Raw genomic sequence first — 20,193 nt, forward strand, 5'->3', positions numbered from 1 at the left:
CTGGACCCAAGACGATACCCAGATGGTAAGTATAAGTATTTGCACATAATTTCCCAAAGCCTGGGATCAGCACCATGGGTAAACATGCTTGCAAATAGCTCCCATGACCCTTGAAATACCTGCCCTCTTCATGCTGCCCCACCTCACAACCTTACTTTTCAGCACCTCGTCTTCCCCTTCCTTTCCCGTAAGAGCCCTGGAAGTGGGAGCTCCTTAATTACAGTCCACCTGACTTCCACGCTGACCTTCACTGAACTCTTTCTGGAGAGATGCTTTCTTCTCCCTACCAAACTAAGGAATACTGTAGCAATTATTTTTTTTAAAGGAAATATGTTTGTTGTTTTTATTTTTGAAGTGAAATAAGTTATGCTGTCCGGTGATCAGTTCCCCATGATAACCACTGCATTCACAGCAAGCCTGAATTTGAGAGTCACTGAGCTCTTGCTGCCCAGTGGAGTTCACTGGTAGAGAGAAGGGGAATGGGAAGTGGCAGTGGCTGTCGGGAGGCAGGTTGAAATTGCAGCCCTGGATGCCTGCATCACATGTCTCCTCTTTACAGATTTTCAGCTCCTCGAGGCCAAATGCATCTCATCTGTTCTGCACACATTTGCAGTGCTCCACTTAACACCACAGCGTAGAGATGCAGAGATAGAGATAGATATCTCCAGTGATTAAAGGAAAAAATGCCATGGTGCATGTTCCAAATAAATAAAAATATTAATTCTTTCTCGACAATACTGGAGCAAGAAGGTTAAAACAATTCCCAGCTCAGTTACCAACATAAAGATGGTGTAATTATTCAGCTGTTTACAAAGCTACTTCTCAACAACTTATAAAGCAGAGTGATGTCTTGTGACAGGCATCAGATGGGAAACCTAGAGTGCTTGCATGTGATGAAAGGTGCTGAAAAGACAGTCCTGGAACATTAGGTCCTCTCTCATCCACAGCAGATGATCACCAGTGGCAGCAGTCCTGGGCCGCACTGTTCACTCGCGTGAGTTAATTCTCTGAGGAGCAAACTCAGTCACCACGGTCTTTATAGCCTCATCTATGCTCCTCTGTAGAGTCAGCCAAAAAGCAATCAGTTTTTGCCACTTTTTACAATAGTTCAGGGATGTTTTGGCAACACAATCAGAACTGAGCAAACCTCTCACAATGTATTTACCATTATTGAGCGTTTAGGACACAACCACTAACTGTTTTTCAGGACCTTTTTATATAAATTAGCACATATAGAAGGTGTCATTTAATGCTCTTTATAGATGCCTGAATCACTTAGAAAGAGAAAAGGCAATTTTAAGCTTCCTTCCTTCCAATCCTTTCTTTTTATCTTTGTTTTAAACAGCTCTCTGACTTAAAGAGGGTCATCACCATAGGGTCTCCTTTCTACAGTCCTGTGAGGTTGAGAAAGCTATTACTTCCTCTTACAGATGAGAGACTGTGGCAGAGAGAGACTACTACACTTCTCCAAGGTCACACAGCAAATGTACAGCACGGTAGGGAACATCACCTAAGTCCGCCGAGTCCTCAGCTAGTATTTTAGCTTCCCCTTCGTCTTTCCTCTCAAATGAAAGACGACCTGGGTACAGACACCCAGCTGTAGCTCCTGGGACCCCACAGCAACTCCTGGGATGCTCCAGCACATCTCTGCCTCTGTCTCTCTCTCCTGCACACAGAGACGAGCAGAGAGTCACTGCTCACCTGGTGGGTGCATGCTTCTGCTCCTCCTCTTCATCTGTGTCGCTGCTGATAGTGATGACACTCACAGCAGGGCTAGGGGTGTCGGGAATGATTATCGTCTGCCGCTGCCGCTCCCGCGTGGTGCTGTTGACCACGTCGCCCCAGCTGCAGGAGACGGAGGTGCTGCAGGCAGGGCTGTTGTGCACCATGGCACAGCGGGGAGGCGTGTTTTCCTTCACTCGTTTTGAGCGCTGAGGAGAGCTGATGGACTGAGAGGATGAAACTTCATAGGTGGATGCATTTCTGGAAATGGGAAAGGTTGTTAGTTGGTTAAAACTCAGTTTGCTTAAGTTGCCCGTCGCCATGGCTTGATTCCTGGTCTCTGTGGCACTGATTTAAGGAGTCTCAGAAAACTGCAAAATTGACATAGTCACCTCTTCAAAGGTCAGAGTGCCTCACATGACTTATTATGTAATTGGCTGAAAAGTAGTTTCTTTTAGTAAAAAATTCAATTTTGTTTTCCCTAGAAATTTCCAGATGAGAAATGCTGTCTCTCAGGAGTTTGTGCTGGGAGGTAGAGGCTAGTCACACAGCCCAGACATACAAACCACAGGCAGGCACAGTGTGGCTGTCGCAGAAGGAAGAAGAACTGAAATGAAAATCCCGTTCTCCTGTACCCTGCATGGATGCATCATGACCAGATATTTTTTGGCCAGAAAAAGCTAAAGGTAAAATTAGGATATGTTGTGGAAAACAACAATCATTTCTCAGGAAAACTGAAATTTAATTTTCTGTTTTAGAATCTTTTCAATGAACTTTTCCAGCCCAATGCTTCATCCTCTAGGATAGTGGACTCCCATGGATGACAGCACACAGATGGGAGCACACATACTCAGTTTCATTCCATTCCCATGTGAGGCAGCAGATACAGCATATATAAATCAGAAAGAACAATCTTTTTATTATGCAGTAGAAAACCATTCTCAAGTCCTGCTTTTTCCCGTCTTCCTACTTCAGCTTCCCTGCCTGACAGATGGAAAGGGCCCACTTGCATCAGGGATCTGAACACAGAACCTGTCCACCAAACAGTGCAGCACAGGTCTGCAGATGGGATTATTTACCAAAGCACACTGACTAAAGCCCATTTCACTCATTTCCCACATTTTCTTTCTTCCTTCTATTTCTTGTATCTTCTCTGCCTATTGCAGAATATTTGCAGATACAAAAATGAAAAAAACAATGTTCTGGTTTTGTTCTACAGTGGGGCCTGGGCTGCACATTCAGCCTGGCCCAAAAGCTAACAAAAGGAATAGGTGGTATCCATCAAAAGGAAGTCATTCTGGACGTATCGCACTATACCAACTTACACGGGGTCTTTTGCATAACAAACGGCTGCACAGGAGCATTTGCAGTGCTTTTTGAATACCAATGAGCAGCGTGGAGTACCCTCCTCTCCAAATGAGCATGTTCCTCATGTGGCTACAAAAGTGTCACAATTAAGCTGTAAAAACCCACTGCTCTCAAAGTGTCCAGTTCCTCCTGGACACTGCCACCCTCCCCCTGGAGAGGGAAGGGAGAGGGGAGGCCCTGCACAGGCACACTGGTTGCAACAGCCGTTCTCTTTGGCTGGCTTGCAGGGCATGTAGCTGCCTCTGCTCTGCGTTACGAATGGACTAAGACAGCTGGAGCCCACCCAAAGTAAATGCAACACTAGAGAGCAGATAAATGGGAAGGATTTAAATAGTGGCCTCTTAACTGGAGTCAAATTGGTTGTGAACTCAAGAGCTCCTCTGGACCCAGTCCAGTCACCCAGGAAAACCACAAGCTCCTGTTTTCGCCACTGCACAAATGGTGACCCATTTTGGTTCTCTCCCCTGCACTGTTCTGTTTTATTTTTTTTAACAGAAATGTGCTAGTTTCACAGCCCAGAGGACTTTCCCCAGACCAGCTGCACATACATCTTAAACTGCCTTGTCCTCTAGGCAAGATTACAGAGCTGTGACAGGCGCTGCAATCATCCCATCATTTGAGTTGTGCCACATAACAGAGTATGAACCAAAACCCAGTCTCCTCCTTGCAGAGCCAAATGGTCCTACTGGGAGTTGATAGATTTAGGTGTCTGAGGACTGCTCCTATATGAGATGTCCTTATAAAATGTTCCCTGGTTTATGCTGCCACGATTATAAAAAGGCCAGTGCGGGTATCTGTTGCTGGTGTGTACTGTTGAAGATAGGGGCCAACCACCTGTGTTAGGCACTAGAGAGCTTGAAGGTGGCCTACAGCCACCCCAGTCCCCCGCTCTGCATGGCATTAAAGCTCAGAAGATAGGTCATCATCCCATTGCTTTTGAAAGGACAGATCTTGTGTGCACACATCAGGCACATGTTCCTGAAGATGCAGTCCCCTGGAGGGACACCACCCTGTGGAAATGCAGACACTGCACCTCAGGAGTGCTTCCTCGAGATGATGTGGGAAGAAAAGGTATGGCAACCGGGCACTACGCCACACTGACCTGAGAATATAGTTACGTTTTCAATTACGGTGACTACAAGGCCTCAAATAATCACAGCAGCATAATGAGCTGTATGAACTGGGTGTGAGTCTCCCATCCTGCATCCCCTCCAGGCACTAACTCCTGCACAAAATGGTGCTCACCAGGTATAAAATGCACCTGACTACCTCTTGCCCTCTGCTCTCCTGACCTGGGTACAGACGAGGTGAAGCAGCACAAAAAGCGTGACCTAATCACTTGTGGGCCGTGGAACAAACTTCCTTTTTCCCCACAGATGTCAGTGAATACCACCCTTGTCAGCACACGTGCATGGCAGGGGTGCATTCAGAACAAACCGGGAATGGGCTCTCACCTCACCCATGCCACGACCAACGCCAGCACCGGGGCCGTGCACACTTACCGGGGTGCTGACTGGTGCTGCTTACTCTTCCTGGCAGAGGTGGCGGTGGCGGGTGGCTGGCGCATGACGTGAGCAACACCCACGTTGACGGGCTGGGCTGCAGGGAGAGTCACGTGGCTAGCTAACAGCGCGGGCTGCTGCATGATGGGGTTATAATGGCTGCCGTGGGCGTGGGTGTTTCTGCAAAGTGGGGAGACAGGCACACACTTAAAATGCAACCGGCGGCTCTTCAGCAGGCTCTTTCACATGCTCCCCCACTGCCTTCACCGAGGCACCCTCCTCCAGGGCCCATTGGGCTCCCAGTCCCCCCAGGAAGGAGTGTTTCCCACAGGGAAATGACTCAAGGGAGCGGCATGGGCGCAGCCCTCCACTTCAAGGACGGGGAACGGAGAAGCTGCCCGTAGCTCTCAGTCAGGGGGGTCGCAGGCTGCAGGCTCTGCCCTCCTGCCCCTGGCGCTGCAGTCTCGCGAGAGCCCAGCCCTCCCGCCCCGGCTCTTCTCACACCTCCTCCAGCACCATTGGGTGCTTCAGGAAGCCTCCAAGCACCTCCTATTTACCTCCAGTCTGCCAGTGGTTGGGTGCCCGCCATGGACTCCGGGATGACGGTTGCGTGCTGGACAGAAGTGTGGGTGGCCACCCCAGTCAGCTGCTGCCAGGCAGGAGGGAGCAGGATCTGCTGAGTGCCACTGGGCCACGCTTGCTGTTGGACAGAGGGAAAACAATTTCTTAACAAGAAGCATCATACACTGAGCGTGAGTGGTGGTTCGTGCTCAGCTGGGGCTGCTAATAACGATCGTGGTCATACTATCTAGTTCTTAACACTTTTTAGTCATAGATGACAAATACAGTTAGGAAACGACAGCAAAAGCAGTAAAAGTTATCAATATAGAGAGCACAAAGGAGGGGAAAAATCACCCCTGACGTCCAAAGCAGCACCTGTGTTTTAGGATAAACTGGGAATGGGAGGGATTGAAACTGGTTGGCATTTCAACCCAAACATCAAACCCTTTAGCACCTTTGAATTTTGACTCTCCAGATCAGCTGGGCACTATGGTCTCATTATTACTGTCCCCTTCCTACAGACAATTTTCCTTCCCACCGCAACAGGACATAAAGGACTTCAGAAACTTAAAGGAACTAAAAAGGAGAATGAACTTTTCAAGGATCAAACAAGAGAACAGGGGGCTGCAAGGCTTTTGTGAGGAGGGAAAAAAGGTGAATTTGGGGATACCAAAAGGGAATGCGCATCGGTCACTGAGTGCTCCTCAGGAGGCACATCTTGCTGCATGGGCCAAGGAGCCCAGTCACCTGCCTCCAGCTCACCAGGAGCCCCCCGGCCAACGCGAAGCGGAGCCATGCGTGGCTACACATCGCGTGTCTGTCCTCTCCATGTGCTCTCCAGCTTTTTCTGAGCGGGTGCCCCCCTTGCAGGGATGGAAATCTCTGCCCTGTGAGTTGAGCCATCGCTCTGCTATGCAGCCATCCCTCCAGCTGCACTACCACAGGCATGACTCAGGTCGTCCTGCTCTGGTGACTCCACATACGAGTCAGATTACTTGTTTTCTGACTTGGGGAACTTTCTTTTCTATGTGCTGCCTGAAGGCAGCTCCAGCAGCTTCTCACTGCCTGGGCTGGGGAACACAGGGGTACTGGCAACAGCCCTCCTTAGTCCCAAGTGGCACTACTATACTGGACCTATGTTGTGTTATCTCACAGCTCTAAGGAGGCTAAATTTTAGAGGGGAGGCTTTTTTCAGGCATGCATTTGTTTCCATCTCCATCCTCACAAGAATCCTGCTAACTGCCTCCATGATCCCCTCCTATTCCCCAGTAAAAAAAAAAAACCACCCCCCCACCCCCCAAAAACGCCCCACTTTTCCCAGTTCTGCTCCAAAGTTGGACTGTCTTGTAATTTTCCATGTTGCTGAGCTAGGTGAAAAGGCTGCTACGGCAAGACCTCTCAGCAACATCTGCAAAGGATGGACAGTCACAAGGCTCCTGAGAGCTCTTCATCTAAGGAGTCACAACTACAGACTGGTGCTGCTCGGAGCAAGTAGGAAGAGAAGGCAAAGACACAGAAAGATCAGGGAGGGAAAAGCTTTTTTTTCCTTTCTTTTTTTCCCAGCTTTGATTTAAAAGAGGAAACTAAACTACAGTTGCAGTCAGTCCCAGGGGACTACCTGGATTTACTTGCAGAGAAAACTGCTTCCTCCCTTTTCAGGAAGAGAGCTGAACAAATCTAAGCTCCTCTCCCAACTGCAGTGCATAAATTTAGATGCAGTGTCAGGGTCCAGGCACAAATTCCTCACTCATTAGGTAAGGACCACTGAATCATTTAATCTGCAGATAAGACTTGTCTAGGCTGATCCACCAGCACAGTGTGCTGTGCTTACACATGGCAGGCTTGTGCCGGCAGCCACAGCCTGTTCTCAGTTATTGCATTACTGTAAAATCATGCTGCTGTGGTGGAGAGCCACGCTGGCCCCTCTGCTCCGGAGCTGGTGGGTCGCCCGGTGCGACAGAGCTCCTGCTTTGGATGTAGAGCAAAAACAACTAATGGAATAAGTGTGTTTGTTCGGAAAGCTGCTGGCAGGACTTCCTTGGGAAGAAGTGTTGTTGAGAAGGAGTTAAAAGGAGAGAAAAATCAAGAATTCAGGCTGTTATTCATGGACAGGGGACAGTTCTGGGTCATATCATGGAAGCCTGCCAGGAAACCGTACAGCTTTGTCTCTTTTGAGATCTGAAGCTGTAGAGAGCTATTAGTAAAGACAGGATCAGTGTCTATGCATATAGTATGGTCTCTATGCATATAGTATGTGGACCACACTTGCTTGAAAGGGTGAAAATAGACCCAGGGAAGTTACAAGTAAGTTACTTTCACCACTGGGTCAGCATCTTGCAGGCTGCTTACTCCGTCTAGCTCCACACCACAGCCTGCACAAACACAGCTGCCAGAGATGATGCTCACTGTCTCTGCCCTGGGTCCCTCCAGCTCCTGGAGCTCCTTCCCCTGTTCCTCCTCTGGGACTGCTGGTCTTGTACAAAACACAGAGGAAGAACTGGATGCCAGCTGCGCTGGGATGCAGTGAGGCTTTGCCAGCCACAATCACCCTGCGCTGCGTGCTGGGCAGGGGAGAAAGCTTGATGGAACAACACAGTGCTGGGAACACAAGGAGCAGCATCATGCCTGATCAGGGGGGACAAATAAGGTGGGTGGAAAGCCAGAAGTGGCTTCCGGAGGCACTAAGCTCTTTGCCTGGGACAGTCCCTCTAGTAGTTGGAGCAATTGCACGGTCTGGTCTGAAGAGCATTAGATAGGCAGCTGTGCATGAGAGCAATAGCTCTCTGGCTGAGAGAGATATGCAGCCGCTTAGAGATCAAATGTGACTACAATGCATTACAAAGAAGCTGTGTTTTTCCATTCAGGAAACTGGTATTGGGTACAGATTTGTTTATCAGACCAGCTGCTCAGCCCGAACCGAGCGAGGCCCGCGGACACCAGATGCCACTGGCATCAATCAGAGCGCCTTGCCATCAGAGCGGCAGCTAGCATTTCTCATTGCGTGAGACAGATGTATCAACAGGCAGACCGCCTCTCTTTTATTAAATCAAGAATTAAAAATCTATGCAAGTGAGGAGTGTTTCACAGAAACAGCTTAAATTCCCTTGTGGAAGGGATGGTGAATAAAACGTCAGTAGAAAGTATGAGCAGAGCAGCCCATGAAATGGGAGTTCATGTAGGAGGGGCAGCAGAGAAATCGGTAGCAAAGCTCCTCCTGAGCACTCCCTCCCTTGCACAGACTGACTGGTGACCCCAACAAGAGCACCTTAAGAAGAAAAAAGGAGCTAGAGGTCCTGAGATCTTTATGGATCCTGCTGCCTTTAGGATGCTTCAGACCTCACTCTCACCCCTTCAAGCCCCACGTAACAGCACACCTCAGGAGGCCTGGCAGAACAGCAGGGCGTGCAAAGCTCTGTCACCTCCTTCACCCACTGCCTTGCCTGACGTTTTGCACAAGCAAGAGGTGCCCACAACCATGCCTGCACAGACTGCTTCTTGCTTTGCCACTGTTTTTGTTTCCCCTGCCTCTTAGGCTCTCCTTTCCTACCAAACAAGAGAGGTGGCCCACACAGATTGTTATGACAGGCTGCAACAGAGGTAGGTTGGAGGTTTCAGACAGCCCTCTAACAAAGACTCTGCTATTGGGAAGGGGCCTGGCACGTTAGTTAATGAAAATCATGCAGGCTGCAAGTTGTGTTTCGATCTGCCTTCACCAGATAAGCGTGACTGGTAGCTGACAAAAAAAGGCAATTGCACCAACAGTCTTACCGCAGCAATGCAACACACAGGCATAAACCCTGAAATCTGCTGGTACCTGACTGCGTATGACCGCACTGGCATTAATGAAGGCATGGCAGATCAACTGATCCTGAGCCAGAGGCATGCATTTTTGACTTGTAGGTTGTCTTTTCCAGGTTGCACAATTTCATACTAAGTATACTAGGTGGTTTATTTTTTTTTTCTGCCAGAAACATGCCTGATATTGGCAGAGGTGCCATGGCACCAGCTGAAAACCAGTAGGGGCAGATTCACTGAAGCAAGCACAGGGAGGAATGAACTGCTCCTCCTTCTCGAGGAGCTGGCATTCCCCTTGAGGATGTGCATGTGATCAGTGGTACCCATTCCCGCCTGGGTTTTTTCCTGGGAGGAACCATGATTTTCCTGTGAGCACATTTCAGACAATTGTGGCAACAAGTGCTGCTGACAAGGAGAGCTCTGTGGCTGTGGGGCCCTTGCCTCTGCCCCCTACATCTCTCTCATAACTTAAGAGCAGAGAGGCAGCTCATAAAACAGAAGGGTGCAAAATTAAAGCATGAAAGATATTTATCTGCAGCATGAATTCACCAGCGCAACTCCTGGCCACAAACTACCACTGAGACTGCGAGTTCAGGACGATGCAGGAAGGTTATTACCAGTTCCTCCTCAGCAGAGGCCTGACACAGCTTCCCCTGAGGCTTCCCACTGATTCCAGTGGAGAAGCAGAAGGAAAGGTCTTTCTAGAGACTTCTGCAACTCTGACATAGCCTTTGGGCTGAACAATGAACTGAGGGAAGTCTGAACATTTCAGAGAAAGCTGGAGACCCTTACATGCCTGTCCAAGTCTCCAAATTGCACTACAGAAGGCCGTCAGTGAAAGTTACTCTCCTCAGCCTCTGAGAGCTAAACAACACAAAAAATACCTGCCAAGCTCAGTGTCTTCAGAGCTCCTTACCTGTGCGAGGAGTCCTGGCTGGATCTGAAGAGGCTGAGCCCCAGGAGCCTGAGTGACAATGGGAACGGCGTTCTCCATCCGAACTGAATACCCAGCGTGCTTCGAAGGGGAGGCTTGTAACCCTGTTCCACCAGCACAGAAGGTACAGCATTAGCCATCAACAGCACTGCTAGGAATGGGGGTCTGGTTTTCAGAGGTCTCTAAAGGCACTCGCTGATGTCCACTTAAATTGCAGTGTTCAGTCCCTCCAAAAAACTGGGCTCTCAGGGTTCCACATATTCTACCCCAGCCCAAAGATGTCCATCAAATATTCATAAACATGGTACATGTATAAAGGGTGCAGAAAAGACATTTACAAAAACATTAAGGGATTAACTGAGTTCATATTTTGAGGGTACCTCAAACATGTGGGAAACATCTCAATACAATGTGTACCGGAAGAAAAGGAAGAGAGGGGAGGGAATGGCTTCTCTTACCCCATATTCTCTGGTTGGACAACAGAAAATGGTCCTTGCCAGCCAAACCCCATTGCTATGTCGAATGCTCTCTTTAGACCAAAGTGGAACAGTGCAGCGGGAATCCAGAACCCCATATTCCCTCAGCCTTGACAAGGAGAGCTGATTTTCTCTTGCACAGCTTCTCAGGACTCATATTTAAAAGGCTCTGATCTGACCAGGCAATCTAGCACACCCCAAACTCCAGTCACCGCTGACTCAACCACGTACTAGCATAACTGAGCTGGAGGAAGCTTCCCTCTCCACCACCTCAGTGCGTGGCACAGCCTGTGCTACTTCCTCTGCTTTAGAGCTTTCTCAAGACAGCAAGTGGAAGATGTTAGCTTACATATTCTAGCAATCCATTTCTGAAGTCAAACCCTTGAGATGCATTTTAACTATGTAGAAGAGGTCTAGCTAAACTCTCCTAGTTCAAAAGAGCTTTGATAATCTTGCAGAACATTTAACAAGTGCCTAGAGACTGCTGCACAGACAGGCTTGTGGAAATGAAGAGCAGAAGTTGCACCAGCTGAATCAAGGTCTATTTAGACCTCTTCCTACAGATACCTGGCTAGTTTCGCCAAATTGCTACAGCGTGTACCGTCAAGAGAAGGACAAGTGGCTAAATCTGATCATCACCCGACTCGTCTGACAATGGTACCTGCCACTAGTACATGTGGGCAGAACAGCTTGCAGCAGGGCTCGAGCTGAAGGAACTGTACTGATAAATGGTCATGAGCATCTGTCATGGGGGCAAACCCTCAGCTCCACCAGCACCACGCTCCCTGCTGCGTTAAGCTCCGAGTTCCCCTTTTAACAACTGAATCCACTGAGAAGTGATAAACCTGTTATTTATGTACTGATTTATCATTGTTGTGGGGCAAAGTTTTCAAGTTTACCAAAGTGAGGCAGAAGAGCCTGAAACTCTGTTCAGGGCAAAGGATGACAAATACCACATATTCTCTCCCAGCCCCTTCTCAGTGCCTGCCCTGTTGTTTTAGACCAGCCACCTCCAACTCATGATGTTGGAGGTGCCTGTAAGATCCTCCGCTGTTGCAAACATTTCCATCTGTAACAACCTCACTCCTCTGATTTACTAGGCCAGCAACTTTTCTACCATAGGATCTGCACTAAGGAAGCTTGTTTCCAACAAGAGCCAGATGATCAAACAGCAGTGGGGAGGGAAGAGCGACTGGCCAAGACCTGGCGAGGCTGTTACTTACCTTGGAAGCCTGGTGGGCAGACGATGAGAGCTTGCTGGAAGGGGTCAGGCCGGGCGCAGATCTGCGCTGTTCCTGTCTGCAGGGGCATGCTCCGCTGGGCCACCGCAGCCATGGACGCCGCTGAGGGCTGGTAGAGTGCAGATTGGTAATTTAGTATGGAGACCTCGGGGTTGGCTAAGGAAATAGTGGCACTGGAGGAGGTGGGAGCCAGGTTGGTGGTCTAAAGGAATGACGGGAATTAAACAAAAACAAACAAAAAATGAGGGAGATGGGTACGTTGGAAGAAGCAAAATCCAAAAATAAAATAAAAAAGTAAAATAGTGTAAGATAAAGTTTAAAAAAAAAAACCAACAAAACAGCAAACTGAAACCAAACAAGGGGCAGAACAGGACACCGAGGAGCACAGAGGCAAGGGCAGCGATGGGGAAAGGAGCACTATCTGCCTGAATAACTGCAGCTGTACCACGCCGTGCGACCTGTGGCCATGCGGCGCTGCTGTGTACTGCTTGGAAACATAGCATATTCTCCAAAGCGGAACTGTAGGGCCATTTATTGCCCACTTGGTTCTGGTTTGCAGCATGATGAAGATGGGTTCAGAAAATGCTACTACCCCCAAATCACATTGTGTTCTCATCATGCACATAGCTCTAGAAGCAGCTCGTATTTCTTAAGCAAAAGAAACTCAGCACAGCCATACTCTGCGAAGCCTCATCCTGAAAGGGGAGACTCATTCCAGCCTTTCCTCTACCTTGTATCTAAGATGGCACATGGCCCTTGAATTATGTTCTGAATTCAAAGGAATCAGAATGCATAACAGGAGGTAATAATAATACTTTCAAAGTCCAAACTTCACGTGGCTTAACTTTAAAATCTCTCAGAGCAGAAACTCCAGCAGGGGATGTTGCAAAGCCACAAAAATCAGCGCAGTGTTCTGCAAAACATCTAGAAATCTGAGGGTGACTCGTTTTTAATGTGGACTGAGTCTGTAACAGTTGCAGACAAACAACCCCTAAACAGCTCTGACACTGCTGTATAAAAATACATCCTTAGCATTCACATCTAGGCAGCTAAGTTCTACCAGACCAAAGCCCACCTTTCCCCTCCATCCAAACACACCAGCTGGAGATAGGTCAGACAACACTTTCTCATGGTGAACATATGAACCCAGGATGAGGCTTTGATCAAGTCTGCAGGAGGGAGCAGGCAAGCATTTCGTGCTGCCCTGGTTGCCACTGGGCTTGGAAATGGTACCTATGCTGCACTGCCACAACCGCAGCCACGAGGGATGTGATAGAGGAACATTTCTTCTTCCTCCTCCCCTCTCTGTGCAGAGGCAGAGGAGTGCAATCCGTTCCCCTGTGCAACACACCGAGCAGCAACCACGACAGCTCCCACACTCCTAATCTCAGGAGTCATAACTGGAAGCAGGCAATCCCCAGACATTTTGCAGACACAGGGAGCACCAGAGAGCCAAGATGAGTGGTATGTTGAAGAGAATGGTGAAAGGCTTAGAGCTTGTTCAGATTAAAACACCCTTCCTGGAAATGTTTCTACCACTTCTTCTAGGAACACTGGAGATACTGGTTCTGCTCACAACACACACCCCTTATGAGAATTCAGAGATTACCACGGATCAGCCCAGCCAACAACTGATCTCAACATCAAGTGAGTTGTGAGGAAACGAAAGCAAGTCTGCATTTCCTATTAGCAATTGTGGTACAAATGGTGTCTCTGCTCTGCAGCTGGGGCCTAGGGGAGCATGTAGCATGCATTTCTTTAGTCAGCATCTCAGAAACAGCCAAGAAAGGGAACCAGTGTTTGTAACTAATACCCTATCACACCAAGCCATAACCCATCTCTGTCTGCATCTGCTTAATGAATTGTTCCAAAAGACCTTCTGTGATCACATGTATCGAGAACTGAGTCATGAAGTCTGGTTTTCTCAGCGAACACCCTGTACATCTACACAGGCTCTCTTGCTTTCCAAGCATCATTTCCGCAATGCCACCTGCAATCTCTAGAGTGAATCTTGAGCAGCCTGTTCCCAAAAGGCTTAAAAGACAGTAGCTACTTCTTGAGCTTCAGTCTCCCAGAGTGCTGTCCCTGGAGAGTTTCCTTTTGCTGCTGTAATACAGTACTGCAGCGAACAACTTAGCCTGCTAGTCACATAAAATTTGTCAACCCAGCATCCCCCAACACTGGGGCATGTAAAACTAATACAAGAGTCCAAAGCATGATTACAAAGCCAGAGCCCACCAATGTAGAGTGCACTGTGTTTGGAGTGGCAGTTTGTGCACAGGGTCCCCAGGTCAACTGTGGCACCTGGAGTAAAGCCAGTGAGGGATAAGAATAAACATTACCACTAAACTCTTTTTTCCTGTTGATCGGTTACAGTGCTGTGTCTGTTACAGAAGGGTTTAAATTCCTTTTACTTCAATGCCAATTTGAAGAAGGGCTGTAAGATCACAAATACTTCTGCCTGACCCAGGGAGTGCAGGCCTGCTTGCTGCATTAAGGGACTAATGAGCTCTTCCCCATAGCAACTTCTCAAGTAAGCAGGATTTATCACCCCCAACAACGAGGACAACATTTCACTGTCACACGGAATGTCACAAGATTACCGCTTGCCTGAAGAAAAGAGAATGAGGAATGGTGGAGGAAGGAGAGTAAAAAGGACCATCTTTTTGCAGGCATGTTAAATGGGATGCTACTTTGCTTTTCATCTTCTAGATCCTACTGACATAAATGTTTCAAGCATTGGCTGCTTCTGATCGATGGCCTTACCTGGTTGTGGACTGTGTTCAGCTGGTTGTTAAAAGTCATGGTCAAGTTGGTCGATGTACTTGGGGCTACATGGGTGATGAATGGTGTCTTGCTCTGGTTCACTGTGTCATACATATTCACTCGCCGCTTGCAAATCTCCATGTTCTGGAAGCAGGACTTGACGCTGTGTAAGGAAAGGGGGGACAAGGAAGAGACAGAAAATCAATCAGCTGACCAACACAGGTAACAGTTCATCACAGTGGCCCTGCATTAGGTCTCCACGGCAGACTTGGCACTTTCTAGGCTCTTAGAGCCCTTTGCTATTTTATGCAGGTCTCTTAACCAGTGAGAGTCAGATTAACCCTGTACTGAAGAGGGCCAAATGGGTGTCAAGATGAGAGCAGCTGCTCTGGGACTCCTGGGTGCCCTCATGGGTCTAAGCACTGCAATGTAAGTCACAAAAAGCAAGCAGATTGGTTGCTCTTTAGGTGGCAGGGCAAGAAATACGAAGTGGCTATTTTAAAAGACTGAAAGAGACTGCGAGCAAGCAAGAAAGATAGATACTGGTTTTCTTCTGACAATTGAGCCTGACAGGAAAAGACAACTCATGCTTTCTGCCTCAGTGTAAGTCTGAAGGTAGTTTTACAAGTCTATTGCAAGGAAGAATTTTACTGTTCTTGGTCACTGAGATTCCTGAAAAATCTTACTTGTTCCTTTTAAAAAGTAGTTCACTGAGAGTTGAGTCCAGCCAAGTGGTTAAAACATTGCCCCTGTCTGGCTAAACACTTCCACAGATGCTTATGTTAAAACGTATGAGCTGTCCTCTTCCAGTCAATGGGACGATTCATATTGCAAAAGGTTACGCCAAATCAGATTCATCAATGTCCTGAGGGACTCAGGTTCTGAGGTTATCATCTCAGACTAAGAACTGGATCTCTGGGGGAAAAGATTACAGCTTCTTCCTCTACAGAGACTTTCCTTTAAATGTTATTGATATAGCAATGGAAATGTTGAGAAGTATCGTATTTTGTATCCCCAGCAAATGAGATGAAATACTCTCTGCATTGCTAGAACACTCTAGGTGTCTGGTACATGAAACTGCTGGTATTTCATTTTTATAATTGGGATACCAAAGCTTACAGAGGTTTAAGAGATAACATAGTGATCTTGCACAAAACTGTATTTTTAATAAAATCTCATTTTTCCAAGGTCTAAAACCCAACACAGTTTTTCACAATTCTTCCGTAATAATTGTTTTTACAAACGTGTGTTTCAGAGTCTGAAACACAACCCAAAAAGGTATAAAGGCATTTATTTTATTTCCATTATCCCAACCCAGAAAAATAGAAAATCCAAAGAGTGAAAATCAGCTGTAGCTATAAAAAAATCAGCTGTATGCATAATTTCTTTTGCAACAATCTAAGCTGTTAGAGGTAGGGGAGGTAAACACAACCTCACATAATTTTTAAGAAACAAATGTCCCTTCAAAAGGAACAAGCTCAATACGATCCCTAGGGTTGGTCAGGAAGACGACCTAGATCTTTTTATCCCTGTCTTGTCTCTTACTCACATGGTCATCTTTCTTCTCTTACAGGGAATATCTTGATAACGGGGTCTGTGGCATAAAGACCTGCAGATAAGACAGGCTCAGGACACTGTGCATAGCTGCGCATTATGTGCATTCAGTTAAAGAACTATCAAATACTTCTAAGTTGCAGAACATTCAGAAAAATCAAACACTTATCAAATAAATATTCTATATTTATCGGACTATTGGATTGCATTTTTCCAGTCAAGTATGAACATAATTCTCACTCCAAAAAGTAGAAGGCACTGGAAAGAGTATAAATTCTGTACAGGATAAACTGTGTGTGTTACCAAATGGTTTTATATAACAAGGTATAATCTCTACTAATGTAATACTGTGCTCTCTGTCTTTACTTTTCAAAAAGGGGGGGGAAAAAAAAGGCAGGGACAGAGCAAAACAGACAGAAAGACTGAGGAGTACCCAACAATTTATGAGCCAGGCAGTTAAATATGTGAAGTGGGGAGCTAAACTCACTTTGCTGTTTGTTTGAAAGTGAGCAGAACAGCCCCTCCTGGGCTGCTCAAACTTGCAGCCTCTCTGAAGCATGCCACAGCAGAGATTCCTTCCAGAAGCTCCATCTTCCATATATTCTCACTTTCTCTGCTGCCTGATTTACTTTCAAGAGAGATTACAACTCCCTGCATCTCTCGAGGCTTTGAAGTTTCTATTCTCAAAACCACAGGCAATCACAGACAAAATTTCCATCAACTTGCCGCGCTGGTTACAGCTTATTGCTCTCTTTACCAATCACTGCTTCCAACATGGAGGGGCTGCGCGGGGTTACGCACCCGGCTGGCACAGCATTTAGTATTCAGAGACCTGGTGCTGAATTGTTTATTTGGGTAAAATTCTCACTGCTACTGGCCCCAGTGATATTTGCAACCTTTCTGGGGCTTTGCCTGAGCAGCCACAAGTGAGCATTTCAAAAAATGAAGATGCAATTATCGTCTGTTGCGTTAGCAGAAAGATTTCTGACGGCAACGCATTATGCCACAAATCTCTCCTATCTTACACAATTGGTTGTTGCACAGTAAAAAGGACTGCTGCAAATGGAAAGATTTTAGTTTATGATGCTAACACTGTTAGAAAATACTGTCTTTTTTATTTATGAACATTTTTATATGAAACTTGCTTTCTCTCTGTTTAGCGCAACAATCTCCCATCTTGTTTTCATTTATCAGTTTCTATTTACTTAGAGATAACAATGCTCAAAGATGTCTGTGCAGGGTGAGTCTGGGTCTACACAGATCCTGCACCCACTACCTTCTGGTAAGCAGCTGCTCCTATCTTGTGAAAAATGTAACAAAAAGGCAGCTACAGCTCCTTTACAGAGGGAAAACTACCTTAAATGAACTTGAAATACCGCAGGTAAGAGCACAGATGGGCAGGAGAGGTGACACAGTAGCCTGCTGCTCTGCAGCACCCACACAAACATACTCTGGCTTTTTAAGCAGTCCCCTTTATTTTCATACCTGAGCCCCTCACAGCCTTTAAACACCCATGCACATGGCACCCAGTGCTGCATGGTCAGTACAGTGCTGCACAGGTAACTCTGCTCTCCTGACAAGGTGAAGGGACAGCCTGCAAAAGCACCTTGAACTGCAAAGTCCCATCCTGTAAAGCAGGATGGTCAAAGCTAGGTGTCCTGAAGGCTTTGGAAAATTCCCACTACGTGTCTGCCTTCACTTGCACCTGAGAAGCCTGGCCCTATGTGAACTTCCCAGGGGACAAGAGCAATAGGCTGGGCACAGGTTTCCTGTGTTTCAGGCTGCTACACTTCATGATGTAGCCTGAGGAGAAGAGGGAGCCAGTCTTGAAGGCATGACTCTTCTTCACATCTCCATCGGGCAGTGGAGCCCATCTCCATTCCACAAATGTGTCAGCTGAGGTCAGAGCGTGGTGTTTGATGTTACACAGGTGGGCAACAGTAAAGCCGAAAACTCAACTCTTTGTCCTGTTGCCTGTGCCTGTAAACGAGCCTTTCTTCCCTCAAAAAGCAAACAGCCCCAAATCGACCCCTGCAAGATGGGGAAGTTCTGGGAGGAAGGGTCGGCTCTCCACTGCAGATAAGGTTGATTACTGCAGTAACAATCAGACTATATTACTTTGAGATACACTGATACTTTCAGCACTAATTGCATAATTTCTTCTGCATTTTAATGCAAACATACGTAATTATTGAATATTTACATAATGAATGTAGCACAGTCTGAAGTGTTTTAAATGCCAAGCACCTACAACACAATTCTTGCAACCTTAAGAGTTGGTAACCCTCTTTATTAAACCAGAAAAAGATTAAAACTTAGGACTTAAGCATCTTAATAATGCCCCTCAGATACATTTGGTCTCCACCACAACCAGCTCCCATCTGAACCCCTCAATTCAAAACCCAAGGGAAATGAAAGCCACGTACTGTGTGCTGTGAGGGAAATCAAGCAAGTGCGTCATGGTGACAAAAGGGTGGTTCAGAGTTTCAATGGGTGTTATTCTCTTATCTGCGTCTATCGTCAACATCTTCTTTAACAGATCTATAAACTCCCGTCGGTCTGCCTTTTCCACCAACATATCACTTCCTTCCAAATCTGTTGTCATGTTCACCTAAAGGAGAAAGGACAAGGGTGAGCACTAAAGAGACAGAGCAGATGGTCAGGTCTCCAGCAAACTGTTTACTCCTCGTTGGAGCACATGCCCTGCAAGCTTCTCTGTCTAAAGGGGTAGTTGCTGAAGTCACATGGCAGACTCCACAGTGGCTAGTCATCTGGCTTGTGCATGTCAGATCTCTAGACAGACTGTTAAGTGTTCATCTCGCTTGGGTCAATGGCTAATGAAACACTTAGTCACCCTTCACTGAAGATGAACAGCTTCCATGTGGTAGCAGGCAAGCTCTGATAATCAGTATATTTATCACATAAAGGACTGTGCTATCAGATACTTAACTATGTGTTCTGTGAGCAAAAAATATATAAAATAAATAAAAATTGTCAGTGGGTTTATGAGAAACATTCCATTCATGTATCAGGTGCCAGGAAAAAAAAAACATTATGTTATTTCATCCATTTATACAGTCTCACCCGATTTCAGCCCTCCACTTGCTTGTGAACGCTATGATGTCTAGACTTCCTAGCACAAACTCCAGCTTTGGGCTAGTGTTGTGCGCTAGTGCTGTGCCAGTTTTGCGCACTAGTTTGTTTGCTAACACAAACTCCAGTCACAGGAGTGGTTATGCTGGAATTCGCTTTCACAACCACACGGAATTGACACAGTGCGTTAGTACTCCCCATTCCCCCAGACAGCCACATTCTACTGACAGCGCGCTCTTCTGCAGCCACGGCGATTATTTCCAATGTCACTGTTTTACAAGTGGAAACTCTAAAGCACAAAGAAGTAAGTGACTTGCCAGTGGTCACATAGAGAAGCACTGGAGAGACAAGAGAAAGGGCAGGATTTCAACACTCAGAGATGCAACTTAGCCACTTTCCAAGGCTGCTTTACTACAGGCCATTGAGCCCACATGCCCCTGTGTGCAGTTTCCCCTACAAAGCAGCACATAACAAGCTGATTTGGTAGGCATAATCCTGGTATTTCTCAAGAGCTGGCACAAGAATAGGATCGTGGAGACATCATGTAGTTCTCCTTTGTTAGCGTTGCCCCAAAGCGTGTGAGGCAGTCTTACTGGTTACTCACCAACGCTCTTACCTGTGCCATATCATCCAAACAGTTGAAAATATACTTTCTTGCTTCCTTCGACTTAATCCCCGTCTCTGCCTCGTGATCATCTGGCGTCTGCGCAAAACAGGAGACAGGCATTGACCAGAACTGCCCTGCAATCAGCTGCGGGTTATGTGCCACTTCCAGCTTGTGCCTTACCCTTCCCTCATCAGAGACCACTGTGTCTCTCTTGCCTGACCAGATAACATTTACGCTATCTCCGCTATGGTTGTATGACAGCTTTTGTGTCACAAGGTGATTTATCTCTTCTTTTTCACTTCAGAGGATCCTCCCAACTACGATGGGAGTCACAAAGGTCTCTTACACCCGCTCCAGCGTGAGGCTCAGCATCCCATCCTTACAGCCAGAAGCCCACTGGCCTCTCTCCTTGGGGACTGGATGCAGACAAGCACGCTGGTATGAGAGACTCAAGGCTCACTTGCATTACTGGCGGGTTTGATTATCAGAATTGAAATGCCTTTTTTTCTCCCCTGCCCCAATGCATTAGATATTAGAGCAAAGACTGCCCAGGGCATGTTTCATTTGAACTACA

General features: G+C 46.9%; 1 protein-coding gene across 8 annotated transcripts in view; it reads right to left on the bottom strand.

Moving 5' to 3' along the window:
* The window catches only part of HIPK2 (homeodomain interacting protein kinase 2), a 145,024-nt gene that overhangs the window by 22,764 nt on the left and 102,067 nt on the right, over nucleotides 1–20,193 (bottom strand). For 5 of the 8 annotated variants that reach the window (XM_074871832.1, XM_074871835.1, XM_074871833.1 and 2 more), the window contains exons 5-13: nucleotides 19,629–19,715; nucleotides 18,346–18,530; nucleotides 15,915–15,974; nucleotides 14,366–14,528; nucleotides 11,582–11,801; nucleotides 9,865–9,986; nucleotides 5,150–5,292; nucleotides 4,593–4,772; nucleotides 1,702–1,983 (exon numbers count right to left, since the gene is read on the bottom strand). In XM_074871832.1, coding sequence (XP_074727933.1) covers nucleotides 1,702–1,983; nucleotides 4,593–4,772; nucleotides 5,150–5,292; nucleotides 9,865–9,986; nucleotides 11,582–11,801; nucleotides 14,366–14,528; nucleotides 15,915–15,974; nucleotides 18,346–18,530; nucleotides 19,629–19,715 — 1,442 coding nt within the window. The remainder of the gene's footprint in view (nucleotides 1–1,701; nucleotides 1,984–4,592; nucleotides 4,773–5,149; nucleotides 5,293–9,864; nucleotides 9,987–11,581; nucleotides 11,802–14,365; nucleotides 14,529–15,914; nucleotides 15,975–18,345; nucleotides 18,531–19,628; nucleotides 19,716–20,193) is intronic. The other 3 variants (XM_074871837.1, XM_074871838.1, XM_074871836.1) reach the window with 3 other exon arrangements.

The sequence above is a fragment of the Strix uralensis genome, chromosome 5 (genome assembly GCF_047716275.1).
Source record: "Strix uralensis isolate ZFMK-TIS-50842 chromosome 5, bStrUra1, whole genome shotgun sequence".
NCBI lineage: Eukaryota > Metazoa > Chordata > Aves > Strigiformes > Strigidae > Strix > Strix uralensis.